Below are 26,068 nucleotides of genomic sequence, written 5' to 3'. Positions count from 1 at the left end.
GGTTCCAACTGTTTATGGCTGAGACAATGAAGTGCTCCCCTCAAACAATGATATCATTTTGTTTGAGACAGAGTTTCTACAGACTTTTTTTTTGGTGTCTGGCCTTTTCTTCTCACACCTTGTGAAAGCCTTCTATGACCATTGAGGTACCTTCCTGTGACCACACGCAGCTGTTTTTCGGTTTCACACTGGTTCCTAAAGCACCTGGTTTATTATGACTGTGGCCTAAATTACTTAGTTATTTATTAAATCATATGACAGAATCAAACATTCAAGAGAAACCACAGCCTGCACCATCTGCTACTGATCTCCAGTCAAGTTATTTGAGCAACCGTTTCGAATGTATTTGCCTACGGTTATTTCTTTTTCTTTCTTGCCTTTCTTTCCTTCCTTCTTTTCTTTTTTTTTTTTTTTTTTAAACTTAGTCGCAGTCCAAAAATGTTAAGAGTTTCTTTGAACATTTTCTATGTACTCAGCTTTAGTTCCTTAGATAATACTTCCTGGTCAAATTCTGAGATGTCAGTTTATTACCTTATTTTTTTCCAAGATTCTAAACAAATACACTACATTTCTAATATTCTTTGTAATATTTACAAATAAAGCATTAAACAAAGCTTTTATGTGATACAGTCTACTAGACCAGAGGAAAGAAAAACTTACTGCTAGAATTATTTTTGCAAGTTTAAGGCTGAGCAAGTCTGAACCAACATCAACTAGTTTACATAGGGTCTTCAGAAGAATACTTCTTCTCTTAAATTTATTTCCAAGCATGTTTCCTTCCTCTAAAGCATGATGAAGTTGTGTGCAAGCAGCACAAACCGTTTCAATGTTTTCTTCTGTCAGAGCAAAGAGAGTAAAGCAACATTTACTAATTAAGGTTAAGTTTTCAAGTGTGTCAAACACAGTGTGAGTAAAAACCCTGTCATTATTTCCTTGGATATCTTCAAATTCCTGAACTCTATTTTTTTCCTTATCTTATCGCTTCCATCTACCCGATTTTTTTCATCCCTTTGATCCATCTCCTACCATGTTGACTTATTACTTATCAGTCATTAGCTTATCTAGAATACACAGTCTTTCAAAGAGGTATTGGAGAATGGGACTTCTACCTGCTTCAGTTGGCCTCCTTTACTCCAAACGCCCTCCACCTCAGCCCATGCTCTGCTCAGTCTCACAGATGCATGCCACTTGCATCTTGACCTTCAACTCTTTTTTGAATAGTTCTATTGGCCTAAAATGTTCTCCATAACCCTCATTCCTACTGTTTTTGGTCCTTCGAGGCTCTGTTTATGTTGTAGCTGCTTCAGAAAAGATGCACTGTTCCACATTCACAAACATTACCTTAGGTTACTTATTTTCCATGTACATATGTGTGTGTTGTGTTACATGACCAGTGCCCTCAAACAGATGTCATGCTAAGTGAGCCAGTCTTACATATCTATCAACAGCACATGGTATAGTGAGAATACTGGATAGAATACTGTATGTAGCATAACTTCATACATATTCATTTTCTAATATATCTGTTGACAAAAACAATGACCAATATTTTCCTATGAGAATAATGCTCATCATCTAAGAAAAGAAGGCTCTACTAGAACAAAAGCCTGAAATGTCACAAAATCCACCATTATCTGGAGGTGGTTATTAGAAAACAAGAGAATAAAAAGATTTTTTGGGGTTGCTCACGCCTGTCGTCCGGCACTTTGGGAGGCCGAGGTGGGAGGGTTGCTTGATTCTGGGTTCAACGCCACCTGGGCAATACAGCAAGATCCTACTTCCAAAATAAAATAAAAAATAAATTTAAAAAAGGAAGAATATTTTAGTTAGGAAACAGGGAGATCTAGAACCTTTCATTTTATAATTATGATTGTGAGGAAAGTAATTTTTTTTTTTTTTTTGAGATGGAGTCTCACTCTGTCACCCAGACTGGAGTGCAGTGGCACATTCTTGGCTCACTGCAAGCTCCACCTCTCGGGCTCAAGCAATCCTCCTGCCTCAGCCTCCTGAGTAGCTGAGACTCCAGACACGTGTCACCACACCTGGCTAATTTTTGTATTTTTGGTAGAGATGGGGTTTTGCCATTTTGCCCAGGCTGGTCTCAAACTCCTAATCTCAAGTGATCCACCTGCCTCAGCCTCCCAAAGTCCTAGGATTACAGGTGTGAGCCACCACACCCAGCCTAGGAAAGTAATTTTTGAAAGTGGTAGCCACACTAATTGGCATACAAAGAAGAAAAATAGCACAATAAATGGAACATGAGGGGAAATAAAATAATCTAACATATTCTGTTGAATAATATTATCTCTGATAGATTCCTTCATGAAATTTAAAAGTAGGAAACCAATCTTAAATAAATACCATAATGTGCTCTTAGAAGCCCACATAGAGGAAGTGTGTGCCTGCAGAAGGAAGTGACTCAGGCCATTTTTAGCTCTTTTCAACAATAACATCTAAGAAAAAAGTGTAAACCTCAATAGCTAAGTAACCTTCAATGTCTTTCGGTTATGCACTTAAATGAATGAATTGATGGGAAATGACTTAGACTAACTTTAAAAAAAGGGAAAAACCTGAACTCCTATTGTATGAAACACTTGTGTTTTGTTGTTTTATTCTTCTGTGACTGGCGGTTTCTTTACAAACCCTAAGTCCAGGCTCTGGGCCACTCATTGGCAGTGGGTGGTCCTCCAAGTATTTTTCTAACACTTCCTTCCACAAACTCTTCAGCCTGGTAGGTTCTATTCAAGAATACTTGTTTTTAGCTTTAAAAAAGAGGTTAGAAGAAAGGCTCACGGGTCAAATTTTAAACTATTGATCAAATCAATCCTTTATACCAAATAGTTTGTTATAAATGCTCTACAGCTGCAAAAGACAACTTGAATCTACGAACTATCAAGATTTGCAAGGGGCTAAATCTAGTGGGTAAAAGTTTGATGTGTAACAGAGAGTAACATAATCTCAGAGTAACTTCTATCCCCCAATATATGTATTCATCACAAAGGAAAGAATAAAAACTTGACAGTGGATACAGCTGTGGGACACCACCAGCAACAGAACGCAGCAGCATTGTGTACTCCTGGCAGGAGGCGCTGACAGGGACACAGCGGCACTCGTGCTCTGCCTGCCCAAGATGCTAACCTGGAGCTCATCACGGGGAAAACATCAGACAAACCCAATCTGCAGGACAGTCTGTAAAATATTCCTCAAATAGATCAAGATCATGAAAGAGATGTGGCAAATGATGAGAACTTGTGATCCAGGCTTTTATTTTTTCTCTAAAGGAAAGTATTGGGACAAATTGGCAAAATCTGAGTAAGATTTGTATAGTATTGTATGGTAATTTCCAGATATATAAGAGAATGCTTTTGTTTCTAAAAAATATACATGCCAGCCGGGTTCAGTGGCTCACACCTGTAATCCCAAAACTTTGGAAGGCCGAGGCAGGTGGATCACTTGAGGCCACAAGTTTGAGACCAGCCTGGCCAACAGAGCAAAATCCAGTCTCTACTAAAAATACAAAAAATTAGCAGGGTGTGGTGGTGTACACTTAACATCCCAGCCACTCAGGAAGCAGAGGCACAAGAATTGCTTGAACCCAGGAGGTGGAGGTTGCAGTGAACTGAGATCGTGCCGCTGCACTCCAGCCTGGGCAACAGAGCAAGACTCTGTCTCAAAAGAAAAAAAAATTAGGCCAGGCATGGTGGCTTGCGCCTGCAATCCCAGTACTTTGGGAGGCCGAGGTGGGTGGATCACAAGGTCAGGAGTTCAAGACCAGACTGGCCAATATGATGAAACTGCGTCTCTACTAAAAAAAAAAAAAATTAGCCAAGCGTGGTGGTGGGCACCTGTAGTCCCAGCTACTCGGGAGGCTGAGGCAGGAGAACGCTTGAACCTAGGAGGTGGGGGTTGCAATGAGCCAAGATCGTGCCACTGCACTCCAGCCTGGGTGACGAAAGCGAGACTCCATCTCAAAAAAAAAAAAAAAAAAAAAAGAAAGAAAAAGAAAAAAGAAAAAATTAAAATATGCATGCCAAAATACTTAGGAATATGGGACATTAGGTTGGCAACTTGTTCTCAAAAGGTTAAAGAAATTAAAAACTGTGTCGTGGTAGAGAAAAAGAGAGGGACGGGGAAGGGACAGAATGAGAAAGCAAATGCGGCTAAGTGTTACTATTGGGGGGATCTGGATGAAGAATATACAGCATTTTTTGTGATAGTCTTGCAACTTTTCTGTAAGTCTCAAATTATGTCAAAAGTTAAAAAAAGAAAAAGAAAAAAATTCTCAAGGGATCAAGTAATCCAGCCCTGCCACCATTCACTGATGTTTTGTTTTGTTTTTTGAGACAGGGTCTCTTTCTGTTACCCAAGCTGGAGTGCACTGGCACAATCACGACTCACTGCAGCCTCGACCTCCCAGGCTCAAGTGACCCTCCAGCCTCAGCCTACCACGTAGCTGGGACTACAAGTGCATGCCACCATGCTCAGCTAATTTTTGTATTTTTTGTACATATGGGGTTTCTCTATGTTGCTCAGGCTGGTCTTAAACTCCTGAGCTCAAGTGATCCTCTTGCCTTGGCCTCCCAAAGTGCTGGGATTACAGGCGTGAGCCACCATGCCTGATCCATTTGCTGTTCTTAATGTTATCTAGGGAGAGAGATGCCATATTTCCGTGTTTAATAAGCCTTCTTCTGAGAAGGGAGATTCATTCACATTTCAAATCCCCACTCCTGTTAAATTTTCTCTACTAGTGTGCATGGTAGGCAGAGCCCTTAGCACCCTCTTAAAATCCTTCCGGCTGAGCTGGACATGGTGGTGTGAGCCTGTAGTGTGAGAACCACTTCAGCCCAAGAGTTCAAGGCCAGCCTGGGCAGCATTAGTGAGACCCCTCTCTTTAAAAAAACTCCTGGCCAGGTGCAGTGGCTCACGCCTGTAATCCCAGCACTTCAGGAGGCCACGGCGGGTGGATCATAAGGTCAGGAGTTTGAGACCAGCCTGGCCAATATGGTGAAACCCCCATCTCTACTGAAAATACAAAAAAATTAGCCGGGCGTGGTGGCGGGCGCCTGTAGTCCCAGCTACTCAGGAGGCTGAGGCAGAAGAATAGCTTGAACCCGGGAGGCAGAGGTTGCAGTGAGCCAAGATTGTGCCACTGCACTCCGGCCTGAGTGACAGAGCGACACTCTGTCTCAAAAAAAAAAAAAAAAAAAATCCTTCTTTCCTGTAGGAAGACTTCCTACAAGAAAGGCCTTCACAATACTGACTCAGTGTCCCCATTCAATGTTTTGCAATATATTTTCTTATGTAACCTTTACCCAGACTCATTGTTCTTCTCACTATTGTTTGCACATTATCTCCTAAGATAAAGGGCCCAAAGCTAACCTGGCACACTAATATGAGGGGGAACATAGTAACTCTAGAGGGGAAAAAGTCATCACATCCTTAGGACTTTGGGCTGCAGAAGCCTTTTGAGATAACCTAGTCTCCACCTCGTCTGGCAGGTGAGGACACTATTGCACACAGAGTCTAGGTGACTCCTCATGGCCATATGCTTAGCAAGTAGCAGCACCAGGACCAGAAACCCTGTCCAGGGCTCCCACATTAACCATGAACACAGCCAAGCACCAATGGGGAGCAGAGGAGGGGTGAGGTCATTTGAACCTTTCGGGAATCAGGTCTTTTGCAGCACGTCCCTGTTTGGTTGCTGGAGAGGATTCATTTACCCTGCTTCTCTTAGAGCATAGTCCTGTGGCTACCAAGCTGGTTTGCTCACCAACAACTCCTAGCAAAGGCTTACTGTGCACTGTGTGCCAGGCACTGGGCTCGCCCTAGGGCTATGACCACTGCTCCAGAGGAGCCTGGTTCAACTTCAGAAAGAGAATCCTTGAGGAGCTGCAAAGAGGGAGAAAGTGGAGGGCCATCCCATGACACGCTTTCCCTCCCCTTGCAGGGACCCATCGATCATGGGCCTTCACTTCTGGGGCAGTTCAGAGTGCAAGGGTGGGACACATCCCAGGCCATTTCCCATGCTGTGGGTGGTATTCCTGACAGATGTGCTCCCTTCAAGAGAGTAGGACATATACCAGTTGGACCAAGGAAACCACGGGCACACCTGTCAAGGACGCCAGTTTATGAGACTCAGCTTCCAAGCCTGAAATCTGTTTTAATCTTTTACTTTCTTGAGTATGAACAGCCACCTGAGAGAAGTTAAACCAGCATTTCCTTGGGCAGAGGAAATGATAATTAATTTATATTACAAAGGAAATTTTAGAAATTGGCTCTCTTGGTGCACGTAAAGCATAATCTTACTAAAAATTATGTGTGCATGTATTATTTAATACACACAGGGTAAATAAATAGATGACTTCATTTGTTTTTGAACATGTTCACAGAAATGATAGTGAAAACTTACTAAAAATATCAGGGCAATGGGGAACACATAAATAACTACAGGTATTGTTTTTAAAAAAACAAAAACAGGTTTTTGTTTTGTTTTGTTTGTTTACCCTTTTCTAATTCACGCAAAATCGGTACAATCCTTGTATTCCAAAAGACTTCGTCTACTTCTACTTCTGCGTCCTTTTCTTGCAGGTCAGCTTTTGGGACTGCAAAAGAAATCCAGAACAGGAGAAAAAGTTATGAAAAAGGAGTTGTCATGAAGCACAGTCAAAAGCCTTTACTATTCATCACTACAATTAATAAACTAGAGAATTAAATTAGCCTTTGCTCCCTAAGCCTGACTATTTCTCATTAGAACTACAGGTCTTCTAATCAAATTACCCCAAATTAAACTCAGACTGGATAACGTAAACAAGTCAGAACTTTAAAATATGATCTGGTCACTTCATAAAGTAGTCAGCTTTGTAAATACTGATGACTGTCAGTAAGGCAAACAGTTCTGAGTTCACTTTTACTTAAACGTATCCCTCTGTAATATAGAATAAATAACTATAGATATGTAAAGAATAAGGATTTTGAAAATGTGTAATGAAAAATTTTCTAAAAGGGAGACCTAAAATGACTTTCTTTTCTATAGAAATAAGATGTCCACACTAACATGGGGCCAGTAGCATTAACGCCAAGTGATTTTGTGTGGTGCAGCAGAAAAGCCGGGGCCTTGGGGGCTGACAAATCTCAGTTCAAATCCCAACTCCGTTAAGGACATGGTGAGTGACTGGGGTCCAGTTTCTTATCCTTTCTGAGTCTCTGTTTCCTCATCAGCAGAACAGAATATTTGCCTTCGAGGGTATAAGAATTAAAATATATGGTATAGGTAAAGCTCTGAGCTCAGTGCCAAGCCTTTAGCAATATACAGTATATAATTAATTTCATTTCCCTGATTAAACAAGCACACAAACAGGTAATCACCCCTGCAGTATCTCATACCTGTGTGATACTAACAAGCCATCAAGAGTAGATGCTGCCTGTGAATATGGGTTGCAGGGAATAGCAACCATTGACTGTGTACTCTAGATGCAGGAGGCCTCCATTTCATTTTTACAGTAACACTACGAGGAGGTTCCCAAACAATCCCCATTTTGCAGGTGAAGAAAGTGGAGCCCAGGTGTACTAAGTTATCTGCTCAGGGTCGTATAGCTCCCCAGCCTCTGCACTTGACCTCAAAGCTATGCTGACTTGCAGCAAACTAGCCAACTAAAGGGTAACATTGGGGGGAAATCTAACTCGTATTAGAAACTGCGAATTATGATTATATTTCACACAGGCAGTATCTCAAGATCTAAAACACTGACTGTAGCTGGAGGTGGCATTGCTGTGCTGAGGCATTACTGAACAGGGCTGGAGATGTATTCCTCAGTCTCCCTTCTCTGAAGACCACCCTTTAAATCCTTTATCTGGCACTCGGTCTACATCAAGTCAGGGAGTCCACGCCCTCTCGGGGCAGGGTGGACCTGGTACCAATTAAGTGTACACACAGAAGGTGCCTGGACCCTAAAAATGTCACATAAAGAGTTAGAAATCAGGAACAATCAGAGGGTGAGAGGCTGGAAGAGAGAGAGACAAGAGGCAGAGAAACACAAAGAGACAGAGACAGAGAGAGGAGCAAAAGGGTATATAGCCCATATATTTTCAGGTTACTTTAAACAAAGGACAAGTTGAGCAGGAGGCCTGTTAATAGCACAGGTTTGGAGTCACCATCCGAGTTTGAATCCTAGCTCTGCCACCTACTAGCTGGTTGACTATGGGCAAATTGCTTCACCTCTCTTCTGTAAAATGGGGTAACAATGGTTATCTCTAAATATTGTGATTAGGATTATTAATTTATTTGTGCTCTTCTGTATTTTCCAGTGCCTCTAATGCATTATTATTATTCTTGAAGAGAAAAATATATACAACACATATTAAATGTGTGTAATGCCTTAGTACATATCCATATTAATATTTTTTAATATTAATATGGATCAAAATAAAATTCTCTGCATCAAGAAATCCAATAAAGTCCCTTGACGATTATCTGTACAAATAGCAGAGAAATCCATAGATAACACATAATGGCATGTATTGAAAAACTCATTTGAAATCAGAGATATATTTGAATTCTGAATACTCACACCATCAAATGGTGCTGATGTCACGCAGGAGAAGCAGGGACACTGTACAATCTATCTATCCCGCCCAACACAGAGGCCTTCCCCTGTTATACTACATGCTAGAAATGGCCACTCTCAGTTGCAGCAAGTCCAGGCTTGCCTTTTATCAACCCTTCCCACTGCCAAGAGCAGCTGACCCACACAGGGCATCCAAGATCACCTAAGCAGCAAAAGTAAATAGAAAGAGGTTGTCAACAAAGCTATTATTAAACATTTGCAGTGCAGTAAATAGCCTTAATAGCAAGGTTTCAGATAATCTATCTAACCCAGTACAAGACTTCACCATAAAATACTAAATTGAATTGTCTTTAGGACAAATTAGTCCACATCAGTACAGATTCACAATCCCTTATCCAAAACCTTTGGAATCAGATATGGTTTGGGATTCGGAAACACATGGATTTTAGAAAGTCAATATGGTATACACATTGCACATCACAAACCACCCCCGCAGGGCCTTCTGCAGCAGCACCCTGTAGCAAAATATCTGAATATTCACAGTAACAAAATGAAGACTCTAACTGACTTCCCATCAGGCTCAGGGATTTCGGAACTACAGATAGTTTGTAGACTACCATCTCAATCTTTTGGATCATTGTTTTTATGAATCTGCCTTAACTTTGATAATTCATGGATGTGGATTCTAAAAATAAACATGAATATTCAAGTAATACAAAAAACATAGTTTCTCATATTTGTGGATAATTAACCTATTCAAAGTCCAAAGTATATAAAGAATAAAATAAAATAAACATCTATCAAGGCAAGTGAAAGCCAGAAAATAAGTCAGGCAAGTTATTTAATCCACACATATTTATGACACACTTACATTTACTAGAAACTAGACTTTGAGTCCAATAAGTTCAAGTCTGCATTTTTTACCTCCTATGCAATATGCTGCTTAATACAGAAGTTCTATGAGAAACCACGGCTATCAACTGTTTTTCAGGACAAATAAAATGGATAACTTATTCACCCCAGAAAGAGCTAAATTACAGGGGTGAGTCAGAAATCACAGAACAACTTATTTAACCCTCATGGGCCCTTATGAATGTTTCTGAGATTGGCTTCTCCTCAGAACCGAAGTTACTGAGTCACTGGTATGAGGGTTTCCTTCCAACCCTCTCCTAGGAATTTCAAAGTGCACAGTTGTGTCTGGCTATAGCCTTTCTACCTCTTCACTCACCCTGGGCCTCCCCCTGCCTCCATTTTATACACAATCCCTGAGTTACTCTAGAAAATGAAGCATGGAATCATATGACTGCTTTTTAAGATACACACAGACACACAAATAACAAAAAGGTTGTCTCAATCTTGGGCAACAATCTAATATTTTAGAAAGCACTTTCATCTAGGTTCACAGTTTGCTAAATATAAACATTATGATTCAACAGGAAATTGGGTAAGTCAAGCAAAAATTTCAGCATGTTTTTGAAGATTTTGCTGTCTCAGTGGTTATAGTTGTTAACCACAGCTTTGAGTTCTGGACACAAAAACCTGACACAATGTTTGGATTGGCTGATGTTTTTAGCATGTAAATGTAAAATCCTTAGCAACTATGCTGGCTCGAAAATTACTATATCTAAGATTTTCCTGAGTAAAGAAATTCCCAATGGCACAAAAGTCATTTTATTGATAAAAAACTAAGTTTTGAAGATAACAATTTTTAAAATCTAGTATTCAGTATTGTAAAATCTCATGTGTACAAAAATATATGAAGAGTATAACAGACACCAGTGTATCCCATACTAGTTTGGTCAGATATTAACATTTTGCCAAATTTTTATCCTTTCCCTTATTTTAAAGAAATGAAACATTACAGATGTGTGGCTCCCTGCATCCATTCCCCTCCTCCCTCTCCCTCTAGGGGTTACCACCATCCTAAATCCCCTGGTTACTATGATTACACTTGACTTCACATGCTTACCACATGGCTGTGTATCCGCAAACAATATAAGTCTTTGCTTTTGCAACTTGTTTCATCTCATATTATGTTTATACTGAATTTACTCAATATTACAATATACAAAAGCCCATGAGTTCACTTTTCTAACAACTATATTCTATTGCATGAATACATTTTGTATCATTTCTAGACTGTGGTTTATATTGTTACATACTTTCTCAATTAAACCGTTTAAAGGCCCAAAGGACGGTCTTAGTAAAGTTAATATAGTTTCATTTAAGTGAGCAATGTTGTTTTTTGTTTTTTTTTTTTTTGAGACAAGTCTCGTTCTGTTGCCCAGACTGGAGTGCAGTGGTGTGATCTAGGCTCACTGCAAACTCCATCTCCCAGGTTCAAGTGATTCTCCTGCCTCAGCCTCCCAAGTAGTTGGGATTACAGGTACCCCACTCCCTCACACCATGCCTAGCTAATTTTTGTATTTTTTTTTTTTTTTTTTGGTAGAGATGGGGTTTCACAATGTTGGCCAGGCTGGTCTTGAACTTCTGACCTCAAGTGATCTGCCTGCTTCCAAAGTGCTGGGATTATAGGTGTGAGCCACCATGTCCAGCCAAGCAATGCCTTGAACTCAAGTTTTTAACCCAAGAACTATGTTAATGTTAAGTTTTGCAACTTCCCAAATGCTTTTACAAAATGATTTCTACAAAACCATTAAGACTGTCATCTAGGCCGGGCATGGTGGCTCACCCCTGTAATTCCAGCATTTTGGGAGGCCGAGGCAGGTGGATCACGAGGTCAGGAGATCGAGACCATCCTGGCTAACACTATGAAACCCCATCTCTACTAAAAATACAAAAAATTAGTCAGGCGTGGTGGCGGGTGCCTGTAGTCCCAGCTACTCGGGAGGCTGGGGCAGAAGGATGGTGCGAACCCGGGAGGTGGAGCTTACAGTGAGCCGAGATCTCGCCACTGCACTCCAGCCTGGGCAACAGAGCAAGAAACTCTGTCTCAAAAAAAAAAAAAAAATGCCATCTACAGACGTTTGAGGCATCTGAGTTGGGTAGTGGTAAGATGGTAAGATTGTATGAATATAATAAAAATGTATAAAAATAAATGTTGATTTGTGATCAAATTGGACAAACTTCCTGAAGTTTTCAGTGAGCCAACATAGATATCTTCAGTGCAAACATTTTTCCTTTAAGTGGAGATGCTGCAGATGAAGGAGTGTGGGGATCCCTCACCTGCTTTGGTTTGCAGCCTGCTCAGGTCTGAGCTACTGGGGCGTGATGAGGCCCTCGCATGTCTCTTCCCCTGGTCCCTAGGAGAAATACATAAAACACTCAGCACAAACGTCAAAACACTTCTAATTTTGTAAATGACAAGAGTCTGCTATATACAGTTTCTTCTTTATTATTTTGAGATAGGTCTCACTCTGTCACCCAGGCTAGAGTACAGTGGTGCTGCAATCCCAGCTCACCGCAACATCAAACTCCTTTCAGCAAGTGATTCTCCCACCCCAGGCTCCCGAGTAGCCGGGACTATGGGCACATGCCACCATGTCTGGTTACTTTTTAAAAAACATTTTGTAGGGACAGGGTCTCACTATGTTGTACAGGCTGGTGATTTTGGGTCTCAAGTGATCCTCCTGCCTCAGCCTCCCAAAATGCTAGTATGATAGGAGTGAGCCACTGTGCCCGGCCAATATACAGTTTCTGAAGAAACCATCGAGAATTGTTTATAAGGTGGGGTTTGGTGCTCTATATGCTGTTTTGTTTTTGTTTTTGTTTTTATGAGATGAAGTCTTGCTCTGTTGCTCAGGCTGGAGTGCAGTGGCGCAATCTCTGCTCACTGCAACCTGCCTTAGCCTCCCCAGTAGCTGGGATTACAGGTACACGCCACCATGCCCGGATAATTTTTGTAGTTTTAGTAGAGTCGGGGTTTCGCCATGTTGGCCAGGCTGTTCTCAAACTCCTAACCTCAGGTGATCTGCCCGCCTCGGCCTCCCAAGTGTTGGGATTATAGGCATGAGCCACCACCCTGGCCTTGATATGCTGCTTTAATTTACCTTTGATTTCCAAGTAAGATTTATCTTTTTAAAACAAGTCATATTTGCCTAACAACATGAAATACAGTTACTAGAAAGAACAAAAAATCCAGTTTACTTTGCAAATCAAAACAAAATTGGTTAAGGATATATACCACAAGAGGTCACTGTTACAGTAAGAAAGAACTCTGGGATGCTTGGATTACAAAAGCCTAGCCTTCGGGAGCTGGGAAAGACCTCTGTCTCTTTTTCTCTCTTCCTCCCTCCCCTCAACCCTGCAGACAAAGAAATTATGTTCCAGCTGGCCAGATGTGCCCAAGGTCACACAGTAAAGACACATTTGGAACCTAGGTCTCATAATTAATAAATTCACTTCTCTTTCCACTACATAAAAATGTGCCCTGGTTCCATTTTTAAAATTAAATTAATATTCTCTGAAAATATTTATTTTTAGAAATATTTTAAACGTTAAAAAACTGAAAATAAATTTGGACAGTCCCCAGATGACAAATATTTTGTATTCCAAACAAAAGAGCAGTGGCTGGCCAATAGCAGGATTATATGCTCAGGTTTTTAAAAAGTTTTATTTAATGTAGAGAACATCTCTGAAGGATACAGCTTCTCTTTAGCCAGAGCTGACACTTAGAAGTACTGACTTTTAAATATCTGCACAAAATTCCAAAGTAAAAAAACACCAGGAGAAGCAGAGTGCAAGTTTTATATCAAAATTTCTTTTTGGCCATCAAATATAATAGTTGTCCCAAAAAGCTCACAGAGAAGGCCTATACATATGATAGTCCCGTGGACATCTGTATGTGCCCGTGGCTTCTGCTTCCTGTGTAGTGAGCCCCCCAGTGACTATGCTGTGTTGCAGCTTAGCCCTTGGCCTTTCCTACCGCCCTGAAGATTAGCTTCTCCAAATACCATTTTTTACCTCATAAACATGTTCCCCCCCCCCAACTTTTTTTTTTTTTTTTTTTTTTTTTGAGATAGAGTTTCACTCTTATTGCCCAGGCTGGAGAGCAATGCGTGATCTCGGCTCACCCCAACTTCCGCCTCCCAAGTCCAAGGGATTCTCCTGCCTCGGCCTCCTGAGTGGCTGGGATTGCAGGCGTGCACCACCACGCCTGGCTAATTTTGTATTTTTAGTGGAGACGGGGTTTCTCCATGTTGGTCAGGCTGGTCTTGAACTCCCAACCTCAGGTGATCTGCCTGCCTCGGCCTCCTAAAGTGCTGGGATAACAGATGTGAGCCACAGCGCTCATCAGCCACTCCCAACCTTTTTTTCTTTTAAAAAAAAAAAAAAAAAAAAAAAAAACACTTAACACATCCTTTAATCATAAAATAGGAAAAAAATGAAGCCAATTTTCCAAAAATTATCTAATTAATATTCAGAAACAACTGCTTTATTTGTACATAATAAAAATACATGATAGCAAATGTCCCAAGCCAATCAAAAATGGCTATGGGGATAGGGACCTCTCAAAGAAGGCAGAAAGAAAAGAATCAATACCAAAATGATTGATTTTGGTAAAGGTAAAATACCAAAAGTTTGTCAGGGTGTGGAGCCAAGGAAGTTCTCATATTTATGACTCCTAGAAATAACGAGAAGTTTTGAGACTAGGGACAAGGCCTTCCTTTCAATATATACAACTGCCCTATACAACTATTAAAATCAAGCAAGATACTTTTCAACTGACGGGCTTCCAAAGTCAATGGTCCACTCTCCCTGCGGTCATGGTCAGTGATGAGGTTGCCTACATAAATACCACACGCATGTATCCCCACTTCTAGGGGAAAAAACGAAGTGTCCTTCTTATATGCAAAAGCTCAGCAGTGCTGAGTCTCCCAGTTCTCAAGAAGAGCACAGAACTAATTAACTCAAGATGGATTAAAGATGTAAACATAAGACCTAAAACCATAAAAACCCTAGAAGAAAACCTAGGCAATACCATTCAGGACATAGGCATGGGCAAAGACTTCATGACTAAAACACCAAAAGCAATGGCAACAAAAGCCAAAATTGACAAATGGGATCTAATTAAACTAAAGAGCTTCTGCATAGCAAAAGAAACTATCATCAGAGTGAACAGGCAACCTACGGAATGGAAGAAAATTTTTGCAATTTATCCTTCTGACAAAGGGCTAATATCCAGAATCTACAAAGAAGTTAAACAAATTTACAAGAAAAAAACAAACAACCCCATCAAAAAATGGGTGAAGGATATGAACAGACACTTCTCAAAAGAAGACATTTATGCGGCCAACAAATATATTTTAAAAAGCTCATCATCACTGGTCATTAGAGAAATGCAAATCAAAACCACAATGAGATATCATCTCATGCCAGTTAGAATGGCAATCATTAAAAAGTCGGGAAATAGGCCAGGTGCAGTGGCTCAAGCCTGTAATCCCAGCACTTTGGGAGGCCGAGATGGGCGGATCACGAGGTCAGGAGATTGAGACCATCCTGGCTAACATGTTGAAACCCCGTCTCTACTAAAAAAAATACAAAAAACTAGCCAGGCAACGTGGCGGGCGCTTGTAGTCCCAGCTACTCGGGAGGCTGAGGCAGGAGAATGGCATAAACCCGGGAGGTGGAGCTTGCAGTGAGCTGAGATCCGGCCACTGCACTCCAGCCTGGGCAACAGAGCCAGACTCCGTCTCAAAAAAAAAAAAAGTCGGGAAACACCAGATGCTGGAGAGGATGTGGAGAAATTTAGGAACACTTTTACACCGTTGGTGGGAGTGTAAATTAGTTCAACCATTGTGGAAGACAGTGTGGCGATTCCTCAAGGATCTAGAACCAGAAATACCATTTGACCCAGCAATCCCATTACTGGGCATATATCCAAAGGATTATAAATCATTCTACTATAAAGACACATGTACACACGTATGTTTATTGTGGCACTGTTCACAATAGCAAAAACATGGAACCAACCCAAATGTCCATCAATGATAAGACTGGATAAATAAAATGTAGCACATATACATCATGGAATACAATGCGACCATAAAAAAGGATGAGTTCATGTCCTTTGCAGGGACATGGATGAAGCTGGAAACCATCATTCTCAGCAAACTAATACAAGAACAGAAAACCAAACACTGCATGTTCTCACTCATAAGTGGGAGTTGAACAATGAGAACACATGGACACAGGGAGGGGAACACCACACACTGGGGCCTGTCAGGGGGTGGGGAGCTAGGGGAGGCATTAGGGGAGCATTAGGAGAAATACCTAATGTAGATGACGGGCTGATGTGCACAGGAAACCACCATGGCACGCGTACACCTATGTAACAAAACTGCACGTTCTGCACGTGTATCCCAGAGCTTAAACTATAATTTTAAAAAAGTAATAATAATGCTAGAAATAAAAAAGAGCACAGGACTGGGATTAACTGCTGTTCTATGTTATCCTTATGGTGTGGAGGGTATGTGTAGGCTCTGAACCCAAGCTGCCTGAGTTTGGGTCCTGGGTCTAACTTTTATCGGCATTGTGACCTTTTACTTGGCTTTGGTTTCCTCATCATTAAAAAAAAAAAAAATTTTTAAATAGAAATGGGGGCCTTGCTATGTTGACCAGGCTGGTCTAAAACTCCTAGTCTCAAGCAATCCTCCCATCTTGGCCTCCCAAAGTGTTAGGATTGCCGGGTGTGAGCCACTGTGCTGAGCCTGGTTTCCTCATCTTAAATCAAATGCAGTGACTCTGCTTAGTATAGCGACTGATGTTGGAAGAACTTAATAAACTGAGATTAATTTTCTCTTTCCTTATGAGTCAATAATCCCTAATCTAAGCGGTCCAGAGCCAAATCTTATTGAGTTAAAGAATGTGCATGGCATTGTCCTGATGAAGTTTAAAATCTACTCTGAGGAACTAAGGAACCACTGTTTTTTCATGGAAAAGTCCAATAGAGTTGTTAATAACGTGCTAGAATGTGAAGTTAAACAGATTGCAAGAACTAGAGGGTGCTAAGAAGGAAGTGATTAGTGAGTGGGAGAAGTGGACCACAAAATGGGCCTTTAAAGAGTAAAAGTTGGCCAGCATGGTGGCTCACGACTGTAATGCCACCACTTTGGAAGGCCTAGGTGAGATGATCACTTGCGCCTAGGAGTTCAAGGAGCTCAAGACCAGCCTGGGCAATATGGCAAGACCTCCCTCTAAAAAAAAATTTTATACTATCTAGCATGGTGGCACACAACTATAGCCCCAGCCACTTTGGAAGCTGAGGCAGGAGGATCGCTTGAGCCCAGAAGGTCGAGGCTGCAGTGAGCTGTGATTGTGCCACTGCATTCCAGCTTGGGTGACAGAGTGAGACCCTATCTCAAAAATAGTAATAGGCAGGGTGCAGTGGCTCACACCTGTAATCCCAGCACTTTGGGAGGCTGAGGCAGGCGGATCACTTAAGGTCAGGAGTTCAAGACCAGCGTGACCAACAGGGTGAAACCCCATCTCTACTAAAAATACAAAAATTAGCCAGGCCTGGTGGCAGGCGCCTGTAATTCCAGCTACTGAGGAGGCTGAGGTAGGAGAATCGCTTGAACCCAGAGGGGTGGAAGTTGCAATGAGCTGAGATTGCATCACTTCACTCCAGCCTGGGTGAAAGAGCAAGATTCTGCCTCAAAAAATAATAATAATAATAATAAAAAAAGTTAAACCAGCAAATGACAACACTACTCTCAGAAGGGGAATAGCACGAGTGAAAATAAAGACTGGCATAAGCAGCCTGATACTGAGGGCAGGGGATAAGTGCCCAGGGCAAGTAAGACAGTCATAGAAGGTTTCTACTGAGAAGTATTGGGAACAGTTGCCCCACACTGTGGGTTGAGTAAACGAATCTGATTTGACAGGCAATAAGGAACTGTCATAGGTTCTTATACAAGGAAGTGATGGGATTTGGGGGTGTGCGATGACGGGAGTATTTAGGAGACTTGGAGAGAATGAACAAGGACTAATCTGAGGGTGACAGTGGAACTGGAGAAGAAGGAACACATTCAAGAGGTTCTACAAATCAAGGGTTGGCAGGATTTCAGGCAGAGGAAAGAACAGAATGTAGCCCTGGAGGAACAGGATAGCGGGGGAAGCCTACCAGGGTTTCCACACAGCCATAGAGCTGAAGTCCCATGGTAAGACTGAATGGGGAAGAGAGGCATCAAGAAAAGAAAATCACTCCGTTAAGGAGAAAAGGAAGAATAGATGGACTTACGTACTCAACAGCAATCTGTTTTCCTGTAAACTCTACTCATTGGTCTTGGTTCTACTAATTGGAACTGCATGAAACAAATCTTTGTCCTTTTCCTTCTTGATAATCCTGCACATATTTAAAGACGCTGCATTCCCCACATAAAGTCATCTCCTGTGGTTTAAATCCCATGGTTCAACCACTTATAGCTGTGTGACCTCGGGTAAGTTTTGGTTTCCTCATCTGTATAAGGGGGTGGTAAATAACACTATCCCCCAATGTGAGACTGTTGTGAGGACTAAATGATAGGATGTGCAATTGGTTGGCACAGTTCCAGGCACAGGGTAAATAATCCATGTTTACTATTATGATTGTGGTCATCGCTGATGTCATCAGCAAACTCCTCCAGTCCCTTCAACTGTTCCTCACATGATACCGTTTCAAATCTCTTCTAGGATACTCAGTTACTTGAAGTGAGTGTTTGCTTGTCTGGATCCCATTTAAAGTCTGGAACCCAGCACTCAGCCAAAGGTAGTATTGCTTGAGGACAGAGAGATGTTCTAAGTAACACTTCAGCCTAAAATGACATTAGCAGTTTGGTGGCCACATCACAGTGGTGGGTGTCTCTAATCTTTTCCTGCATGTGCACTAAGGCAGATTTTCCCATCCAGGTTGGGCCTTTGCTCATTCCTCCTAAATTCCACAGTGCTGCATTTGGCAAAGAATTCCTGCCTATCAGATGTTTTTGGATCTTGATTCAGTCATCCAGCAAAATTGTTCTTCCTAGTTTCCTGCTCCATATTATTAAAGACTGTAATTACATTTTTTTTGCAATGATTTTTCATGTACCAAAAATAATTTCAGAAATTAATTCTTAAAGCTCCTCTGTGAAATTCTTCGTAGAGGCAGATCGGCACTGTTTTGTTCGTTAGGATATCTTAATCGACAAATAACAAAAACCTAATTTTAATGGATTTAAACAATAAATGGAACTTATTGACTCACATAACCCAAATGTGGACAGGTAGGGTGGGTTTTAGGCATGGTGCAATCAGACCTTTGGCTGCATCTTTCTACGATTCTCTTAGCCCTGCCTTTCCCTCAGTTCCAGCTGTAACCAGGGTGGAGTTCTGATGAAAGCAAAATGGGTACAGCATTCCCAGGCCTCTCTTCCTCAGCCTACATGTTTAAGAGCAATAGCAAAGTCTTCTCTTGCAATCAGTGAGGAGGGTCCTACATTTCACTCTGAACAGCCAGAACCAATCTGTGGCTATGGCAGTGCTATACATGGAGTGACTTGAGTTACCACTGCCCATCCATGAGTCAATCATGTGGAAAATATCTACTTCTGGACCACATGCACCCCAAAGAAATGCAAGTATATTTTTTAAAAATACTATAAAATTAGCCAGGGATGGCGGCTCATGCCTGTAACCACAGCACTTTGGGAGGCTGAGGTGGGTGAATCATTTGAGGTCAGGAGTTCAAGACCAGCCTAGCCAACATGGCGAAACCATATCTCTACTAAAAATACAAAAATTAGCTGGGTGTGGTGGCGTGCACCTGTAATCCCAGCTACTTGGGAGGCTGAGGCAGGAGAATCGCTTGAGCCTGGGAGGTGGAGGCTGCAGTGAGCCAAGATTGCATCACTGCACTCTAGCCTGGGCAACAGAGCGAGACTCTGTTTCAAAAAAAAAAAAAACTAAAAAATTCAGATTTTGCTGTAATTCTGACAGTTCTTCTAATTATTATGACTAAAGTTCTTTAGTCAGAGGTTAGCAAGCTTTTTCCCTAAAGAGCTAGATAATATATGCTGTAGGTATAGATAATATATAATACTTGGCTTTGTAGGCCAAGTGGGAAAATCCAGGTACTACGTGGCTACATTCACAACCATTTAAAACGTAATGATTTTAAAAAGTATATAAACCATTCTTAGCTCAAGGGCTGTAAAAAAGAAAAACAAAACAAACAAACAAAAACCAGATGGATGGCCAGATTTCACTCCTGGGCTGTAGTTTGTCTGTTTGTTTGTTTGTTTGGAGACAGTCTTGCTCTGTCGCCCAGGCTATAGTGCAGTGGTGTGATCTCTGCTCACTGCAACCTCTACCTCCCAGGCTCAAGTGATTCTCTTGCCACAGCCTCCCAAGTAGTTGGGATTACAGGCATGTGCCACCACACCTGGCTAATTTTTGGATTTTTAGTAGAGATGGGGTTTTACCATGTTGGCCAAGTGGGTCTCGAACTCCCAACCACAGGTGATTGGTCCACCTTGGCCTCCCAATGTGCTGGGATTACAGGCGTGAGCCACCAGACCTGGCTGGCTGTAGTTTGTTTATTCCTACTTTAGAGGAATAAACAAATATTAAGAAGTAGATTAAATAGAAGCATTTGGAATGTTTAAAAAGTCAATAAATTTATTTCCACTTTGGAAAAAATGACATGCAAGGAAATTGTAAAGGATGCTTATGGGTAAGAGAAAATTTAGCAACTTTTGAACTAAACTTATCCTTGCCATAAGAAAAAGACACTTCATTTTTCAAACTAGATTCAAGTTGTGTAGGTTCAAGGTAGTAAATGTTTTAGGCTTTGTGGCCACAGAGTTTCTGTCATAAGTACTCAACTCTTGCTGGAAGATGGCCATGGACAATAGGTAAATGATGAGTGTGGTTGTGTTCCAATACAGTTGTATTTATAAAAACAGGTAATGGGCTGGATTTAGCTCATGGGCCTTAGTTTGCTGATCCCGCTTTATAGTCTCTTCAATACTTCGACTGCAATTTGGTAATACCACCGGAGGGCTGGACAACGGAGGGAGGGTCCCTCAGCATGTTTCAGAGCCTAAAGCACCAGATATACAGTTTCCAGACAGATTATCACTTTTTCTTTTCTTTTTTTGTGTGTGATGGAGTCTCACTCTGTCACCCAGGCTGGAGTGCAGGGGTGCGATCTCAGCTTACTGCAACCTCTGCCTCCTGGGTTCAAGCAATTCTCCTGCCTCAGCCTCCCAAGTAGCTGGGACTACACCCAGCTCATTTTTTTGCATTTTTGGTAGAAATGGGGTTTCACCATGTTGGACAGGCTGGTCTTGAATTCCTAACCTCAGCCTCCCAAAGTGCTGAGATCACAGGTGTGAGTCACTGCATCCAGTCAGATTATCACTTTTTCTTAATTACTAAACTTAAACACTCTACTTAAACAGCTATACAGAAACACTTGAAATTAAAAGACATGGTTTTAAAGGGATGTCTGTAAGATCAAAATTTTAAGAAAGTCCTCCAAGGTACTTAATAGTGTTGGCTTGGGCACAAGACTAAAATACACACACACACACACACACACACACACACACACACAACCTTGGCACCTTTTTCAATAATCACTAACTGGTTATTACTAAAGTTCTATATATATATACACGATTAGATATATTGCTTTGTCGCTATCCACGTTAGCTTAACTTAGTTAACCTTAAATTTCCTTAGCTTAAGAGTAAAGGCTCATGGTTTCATACTCCCCTTAACATTCAAAGCCCCACAGTTTCAAGGCACTGCATGTGAAAAGCCCTTGTAACTTGTCAGTGCTGCATCTGGGAGGACTTCGTTCAGTACAGGGAGCAGTGGCTGTGACTGGCCTCTTCTGCAGCATGCTACTGTGGTAACCAGTGCAATGCAGGGTTCCATCTCTTCTTTCCATTCTGAATGCCCTGGTGCCATGCTCCCCTCACCTTACGCTAGAACTGCTGCAACCGCTTCCCAATGGCTTCCTTTGTCCCAGGCTCTCCTCTCCCCATTCGTCCTTCACATAACTGACAGCGAAAGTCACCTCTCAGTGGTGCACCTTTATTTAAACAATGGACCCACATGCCTGGGAGTGGCATTGAAGGCCATCTGTCGTGTGTCCCTAACTTCCCTTCCAGACACGCTGCTCAGCACTATGGCTTGCAGCCTCAGGATGCCTCCTGCCACTGCCACGTCAAATCCCACCTCTGGCTTATGCTCCTCCTTTAGCCAAGAACACAGTGCTCCATCCCTCATGAAAATCAACCTTCAAAATGTACCCCCAAATCCCAACTACTCTAGGAATTTTCCCTTGATCCTCAAGTCAGAATTAGCTGCTCTGACCTCTAAACTCTCAGGATACCTTCTTTCAGTTCCCCTTTCATTCCTCCAGCATTCGAGTTCATCTTTGAACAGTGCTTCGAGACCTCGTGTGTGCATTCAAAGCACTTGGAGATCTTATAAAAATGCAGATTCTAATTTGGTAAGTCTGGGGACCGAGGTTCTGCATTTCTAACAGGCTCCTAGAGGATGCTGATGCTGCTGGTCCAGGGAACACACTTGAGAAGCAAGGCCTGACATGCTGGTAAGCTCCTCAGGGACAGGGTCAACTCCTCTATCTTCCAAACCCTTAGCACAGGGCATTGCTTACCAGGAAATGCTTATTGGACAGAAACAAGAAGGGCCTCTACAAAATCAGGCCAATGTCTTGTCTTTTCCAAATGGAAAGTTTCTCAGCCACATTGCTCTTAATTTCTTAAAAGAATAATGACTTCATTGTTTTTGAAAAAAATGATATATTTATTATTTTTAAAGGCCAGGCAATATAATAAAGTACAAAGAAGATTTTTAAAAAATTATCCAGGATCCCACCACCCAGAAATAAACATCATAATATGTGGTCAACATCATTCCAGACATATTTCTGCATATGTTCAAAGGAAAAGATAGAAGAATGAAAGAACAGAAGGGCAGGAGGGAGGGCAGGTAAATGTATACATATAAACAGTATCATACCATACATTATATTGTAGTGAAAAAGCATTAAGTATAAATTTTGCTTGAACTTAACAGAGAAACAGAAATTGAGGTGAAACTGAAGGAACTGTATAACTTCAGATGAATGGGTTTTCACAAAGAAATAATAGTTTCTAAAAGATCTCTCTAAAGTTAAGAAAAAAGTAATGAAAAACATTAGGATGCTGAAATCATTATTTTTTCAAGTATATATTTCAATTTCAGACTTTAGCTACTGACAAATCTATTCCCCATTATGAATATAAAGAAATCAGTACTCACACTTCCTCCCAAGTACTGGTTTTGGTCATTTATATTACTACCACATAGTCAAGGTTTCTTTTCCATAACCAGAGTTGTTTAGTTTTAATCCAATACGAAAACAAAATCATTACTGTACTCACCATGAATGCTTTTACCATAGCTTCTTCATTTCTAGGTTTTGAATTTTGACTCATCATTTTGTTGTCTACAAGTTTTCTGGAAAGTGCATGAGTAGTATATTCCCTCAGTTCATTCATATTGAAAGTGTCTATCTGTTGCCTCTGTACAATTTGACTGGCAATACAATTCTTCAGTTACCCCTTATTATACTCAGGACTTCATAGACATTACTGCCTTCTGGCCCTGAGTGATTCTTTAAGAAAACCAGGGGCCAGCCTGCCGCCTTCTCCTTTTATGTGACTCGTTTGTTCAGCCAGGATGGCCATAGGAAACTTTCTTCATTTGCCCGCCCAATCAATAATTATTCACTGAGTGTGTACTATGTACTGGGTAGTGTTCTAGTGCTGAGCACTGGTGGAAATGTCTTAGTGTGGATTATTCCATATCAAATTTTCTTAGAATACCATGTGTCCATTTGAGCTTCAGATTTAAGTATTTGTTCTAGAAAGTTTTCTTCTATTATGTCTTAATATTTTTCTTCTTTCTGCTCTGATCTCTTCCATTCTTCATGAGTTGTTGTGAATATTAAATGACTTAATATATGTAAAGCACTTAGAAAAGTGTCTGACAATTCACAGTAAGATAGTGTTAGCAGAGGAAGTGAAGGAAGAGAATTATCTTCTTCAGGAAAACAAGTTTCATTCTTCTGTCTCTATCTCAACAATCATTTTCATAGCTTTATTATTATTCATTTCTTTTTGTATAATTTCTTCTAGCCTGTCCACCATGTCCTATTGTATTTTCAGCTGTTTTATTCTAATTTTTATTCCTAATGTGGCTTTCCTCTTGATACATTTTTCTTTCATTTCTTTTTTGCGTACTGTAAGCTTATTTTTCATCTCCTTATGTGGGCTCATAATCTATAATTTAAATTCTTATAACCCAAAGAGCAGTGTTTTCTTTTTTTTTTTTTTTTGAGATGGAGTCTCACTCTGTCACCCAGGCTGGAGTGCAGTGGCGTGATCTCGGCTCACTGCAAGCTTTGCCTCCAGGGTTCACACCATTCTCCTGCCTCAACCTCCCAAGTAGCTGGGACTACAGGCGCCCGTCACTATGCCTGGCTAATTTTTTTGTATTTTTGGTAGAGACGGGGTTTCACTGTATTAGCCAGGATGGTCTCGATTTCCTGACCTCATGATCCACCCCCCTCGGCCTCCCAAAGTGTTGGGATTACAGGTGTGAGCCACCGCACCTGGACCTTTTTTTTTTTTTTAAAGAGAATGATCACGTTCTCTATAATTTCTCTGAGACTGTGGAAAATTGTTTGTTTTTGGAGGGTAATACCTTCTGTGATCTGCTTCTTCATTTGTCTTTTGCTATGTTCCTTATACATCTAAGTTGGAATCCCACGCTGATTCCTGTCTTAATAGTATTTACCTTTAAACAGAGCCATTTATTTATTGACACTGAATAAGATCCATAGAAAGCGCGAACGACGGTATTCTGTAGCTTAAACTGTAGTTCGTTTTCTTAAACTTGCAATCACCAAATCCATTACCTTTGCTGACCTGGGAGTGTATGTTCCCTTGGTTCGTGTGGAGCAGGTTGCTGTGATGCACAGAAAAGCCCTTTCACATGCTGGGTTCCTTAAATTCTAATGTATCAAGCCCCTCCCCCCAAACACACACACACACACAAACTAGCTGGCTCACATGTAACCAGGAGTGTCTGTCATCCTCAGCTCCATCCTCCCCCTCACTTCATGATCTGGATCTTGAATGGAGTCCTTACACAGGGCATACTCCCTGCTCCCACAGCCTGCCCACATCGTTAGATCTCATCTCTTTAATTAAATATTGAGTACACCTTTCTAAATTAAGAGACTCACTTTTAGTAAAATCTGTTTCTTGCTCAAGGTCTGAGAAGGTATGTGTCTACTTTCAAATTACCCCTTGTTATCATCTAGATTTCTTAGGGTCTGGAAGGCTAACTAGATTCTTATGAATGCAATGGTCCAAGTGACAAAACCTAATCTAAAGTATCACAAACTCTCCCGGAAGGAAGGAAGGAAGGAAGGAAGGAAGGAAGGAAGGAAGGAAGGAAGGAGGGGAGAAGAGAGAGAGAAGAAAAGAAAGAAGAAAGAAAAAGAAAGAGAAAGAAGAGAGAGCGAGAGAGAGAAAGAGAGAAAGAGAGAGAGAAAGAGAGAAAGAGAGAAAGAGAGAGAGAAAGAAAGAAAGAAAGAAAGAAAGAAAGAAAGAAAGAAAGAAAGAAAGAGAAAGAAAGAGAAAGAAAGAGAAAGAAAGCAAGAAAGCCAGCCAGCCATGGTGGCTCATGCCTGTAATCGCAGCACTTTGGGAGGCTGAGGTGGGCAGATCACAAGGTCAGGAGATCAAGACCATCCTGGCCAACATGGTGAAACCCCATCTGTACTAAAAATACAAAAATTAGCTTGGCGTGGTGGTGCATGCCTGTAATCCCATCTACTCGGCAGGCTGAGGCAGGAGAATCGCTTGAACCAGGGAGGCGGAGGTTGCAGTGAGCCAAGATCGTGCCACTGCACGCCATCCTGGCAACAGAGCTAGACTCCGTAAAAAAAAAAAAAAAAAAAAAAAAAAAAGGAAGGAAGGAAGGTAGGAAGGAAGGAGAGAGAAGAAAAGAAAAAGAAAAGAAGGAAGGAGAGAGAAAAAGGAACATATTGGCTCACAAAATAGTATTCTACAATGTTGATGTGGTGACTTCAGGCACAGCTGGATCTAGAGGTTTATATATCATCCTTGAACTTGATCATTATATTCATTCTTTGTTTTTTTTTGTTTATATACCACTTCCCTCTCAGAACCTCTCTCCATAAGGCTGTGGAAAGGCCACTGTCAGCTCCAAGACCACATCATCTTTATAGTTTGTGAACCTGGAGAAAGAGCACTTTCCCCAAAGGCCTTGGTGAAAGTCCCATTGAGGAATGCAACCAGCCTGGCTTGGATCATGTGCCCATCTCTGAATCAACTGCTGTAGCTGGGGTTGGAACTCTCATTAGCCAGCCCTGGGCCACATAACCATCCCTGGGAGGGACACAGGGAAGATAGGGCTAGCCTTTCTCCAAATATGGATTGAGCAGGATTTATTACACAATGCAAGAAGGCCTGTTT

General features: G+C 41.3%; 1 protein-coding gene across 11 annotated transcripts in view; it reads right to left on the bottom strand.

The window, feature by feature from the left end:
* ARMC2 (armadillo repeat containing 2) overlaps positions 1 to 26,068 on the bottom strand; it is a 219,886-nt gene that overhangs the window by 69,204 nt on the left and 124,614 nt on the right. For all 11 annotated transcript variants that reach the window (XM_077999240.1, XM_077999241.1, XM_077999244.1 and 8 more), the window contains 3 exons: positions 11,751 to 11,827; positions 6,504 to 6,602; positions 661 to 836 (listed from right to left, as the gene is read on the bottom strand). In XM_077999240.1, coding sequence (XP_077855366.1) covers positions 661 to 836; positions 6,504 to 6,602; positions 11,751 to 11,827 — 352 coding nt within the window. The remainder of the gene's footprint in view (positions 1 to 660; positions 837 to 6,503; positions 6,603 to 11,750; positions 11,828 to 26,068) is intronic.

The sequence above is a fragment of the Macaca mulatta genome, chromosome 4 (genome assembly GCF_049350105.2).
Source record: "Macaca mulatta isolate MMU2019108-1 chromosome 4, T2T-MMU8v2.0, whole genome shotgun sequence".
Taxonomy (NCBI): domain Eukaryota; kingdom Metazoa; phylum Chordata; class Mammalia; order Primates; family Cercopithecidae; genus Macaca; species Macaca mulatta.
The sequence above is the reverse complement of the archived record's forward strand: the minus strand, read 5'-3'. Positions and strand labels throughout refer to the sequence as shown.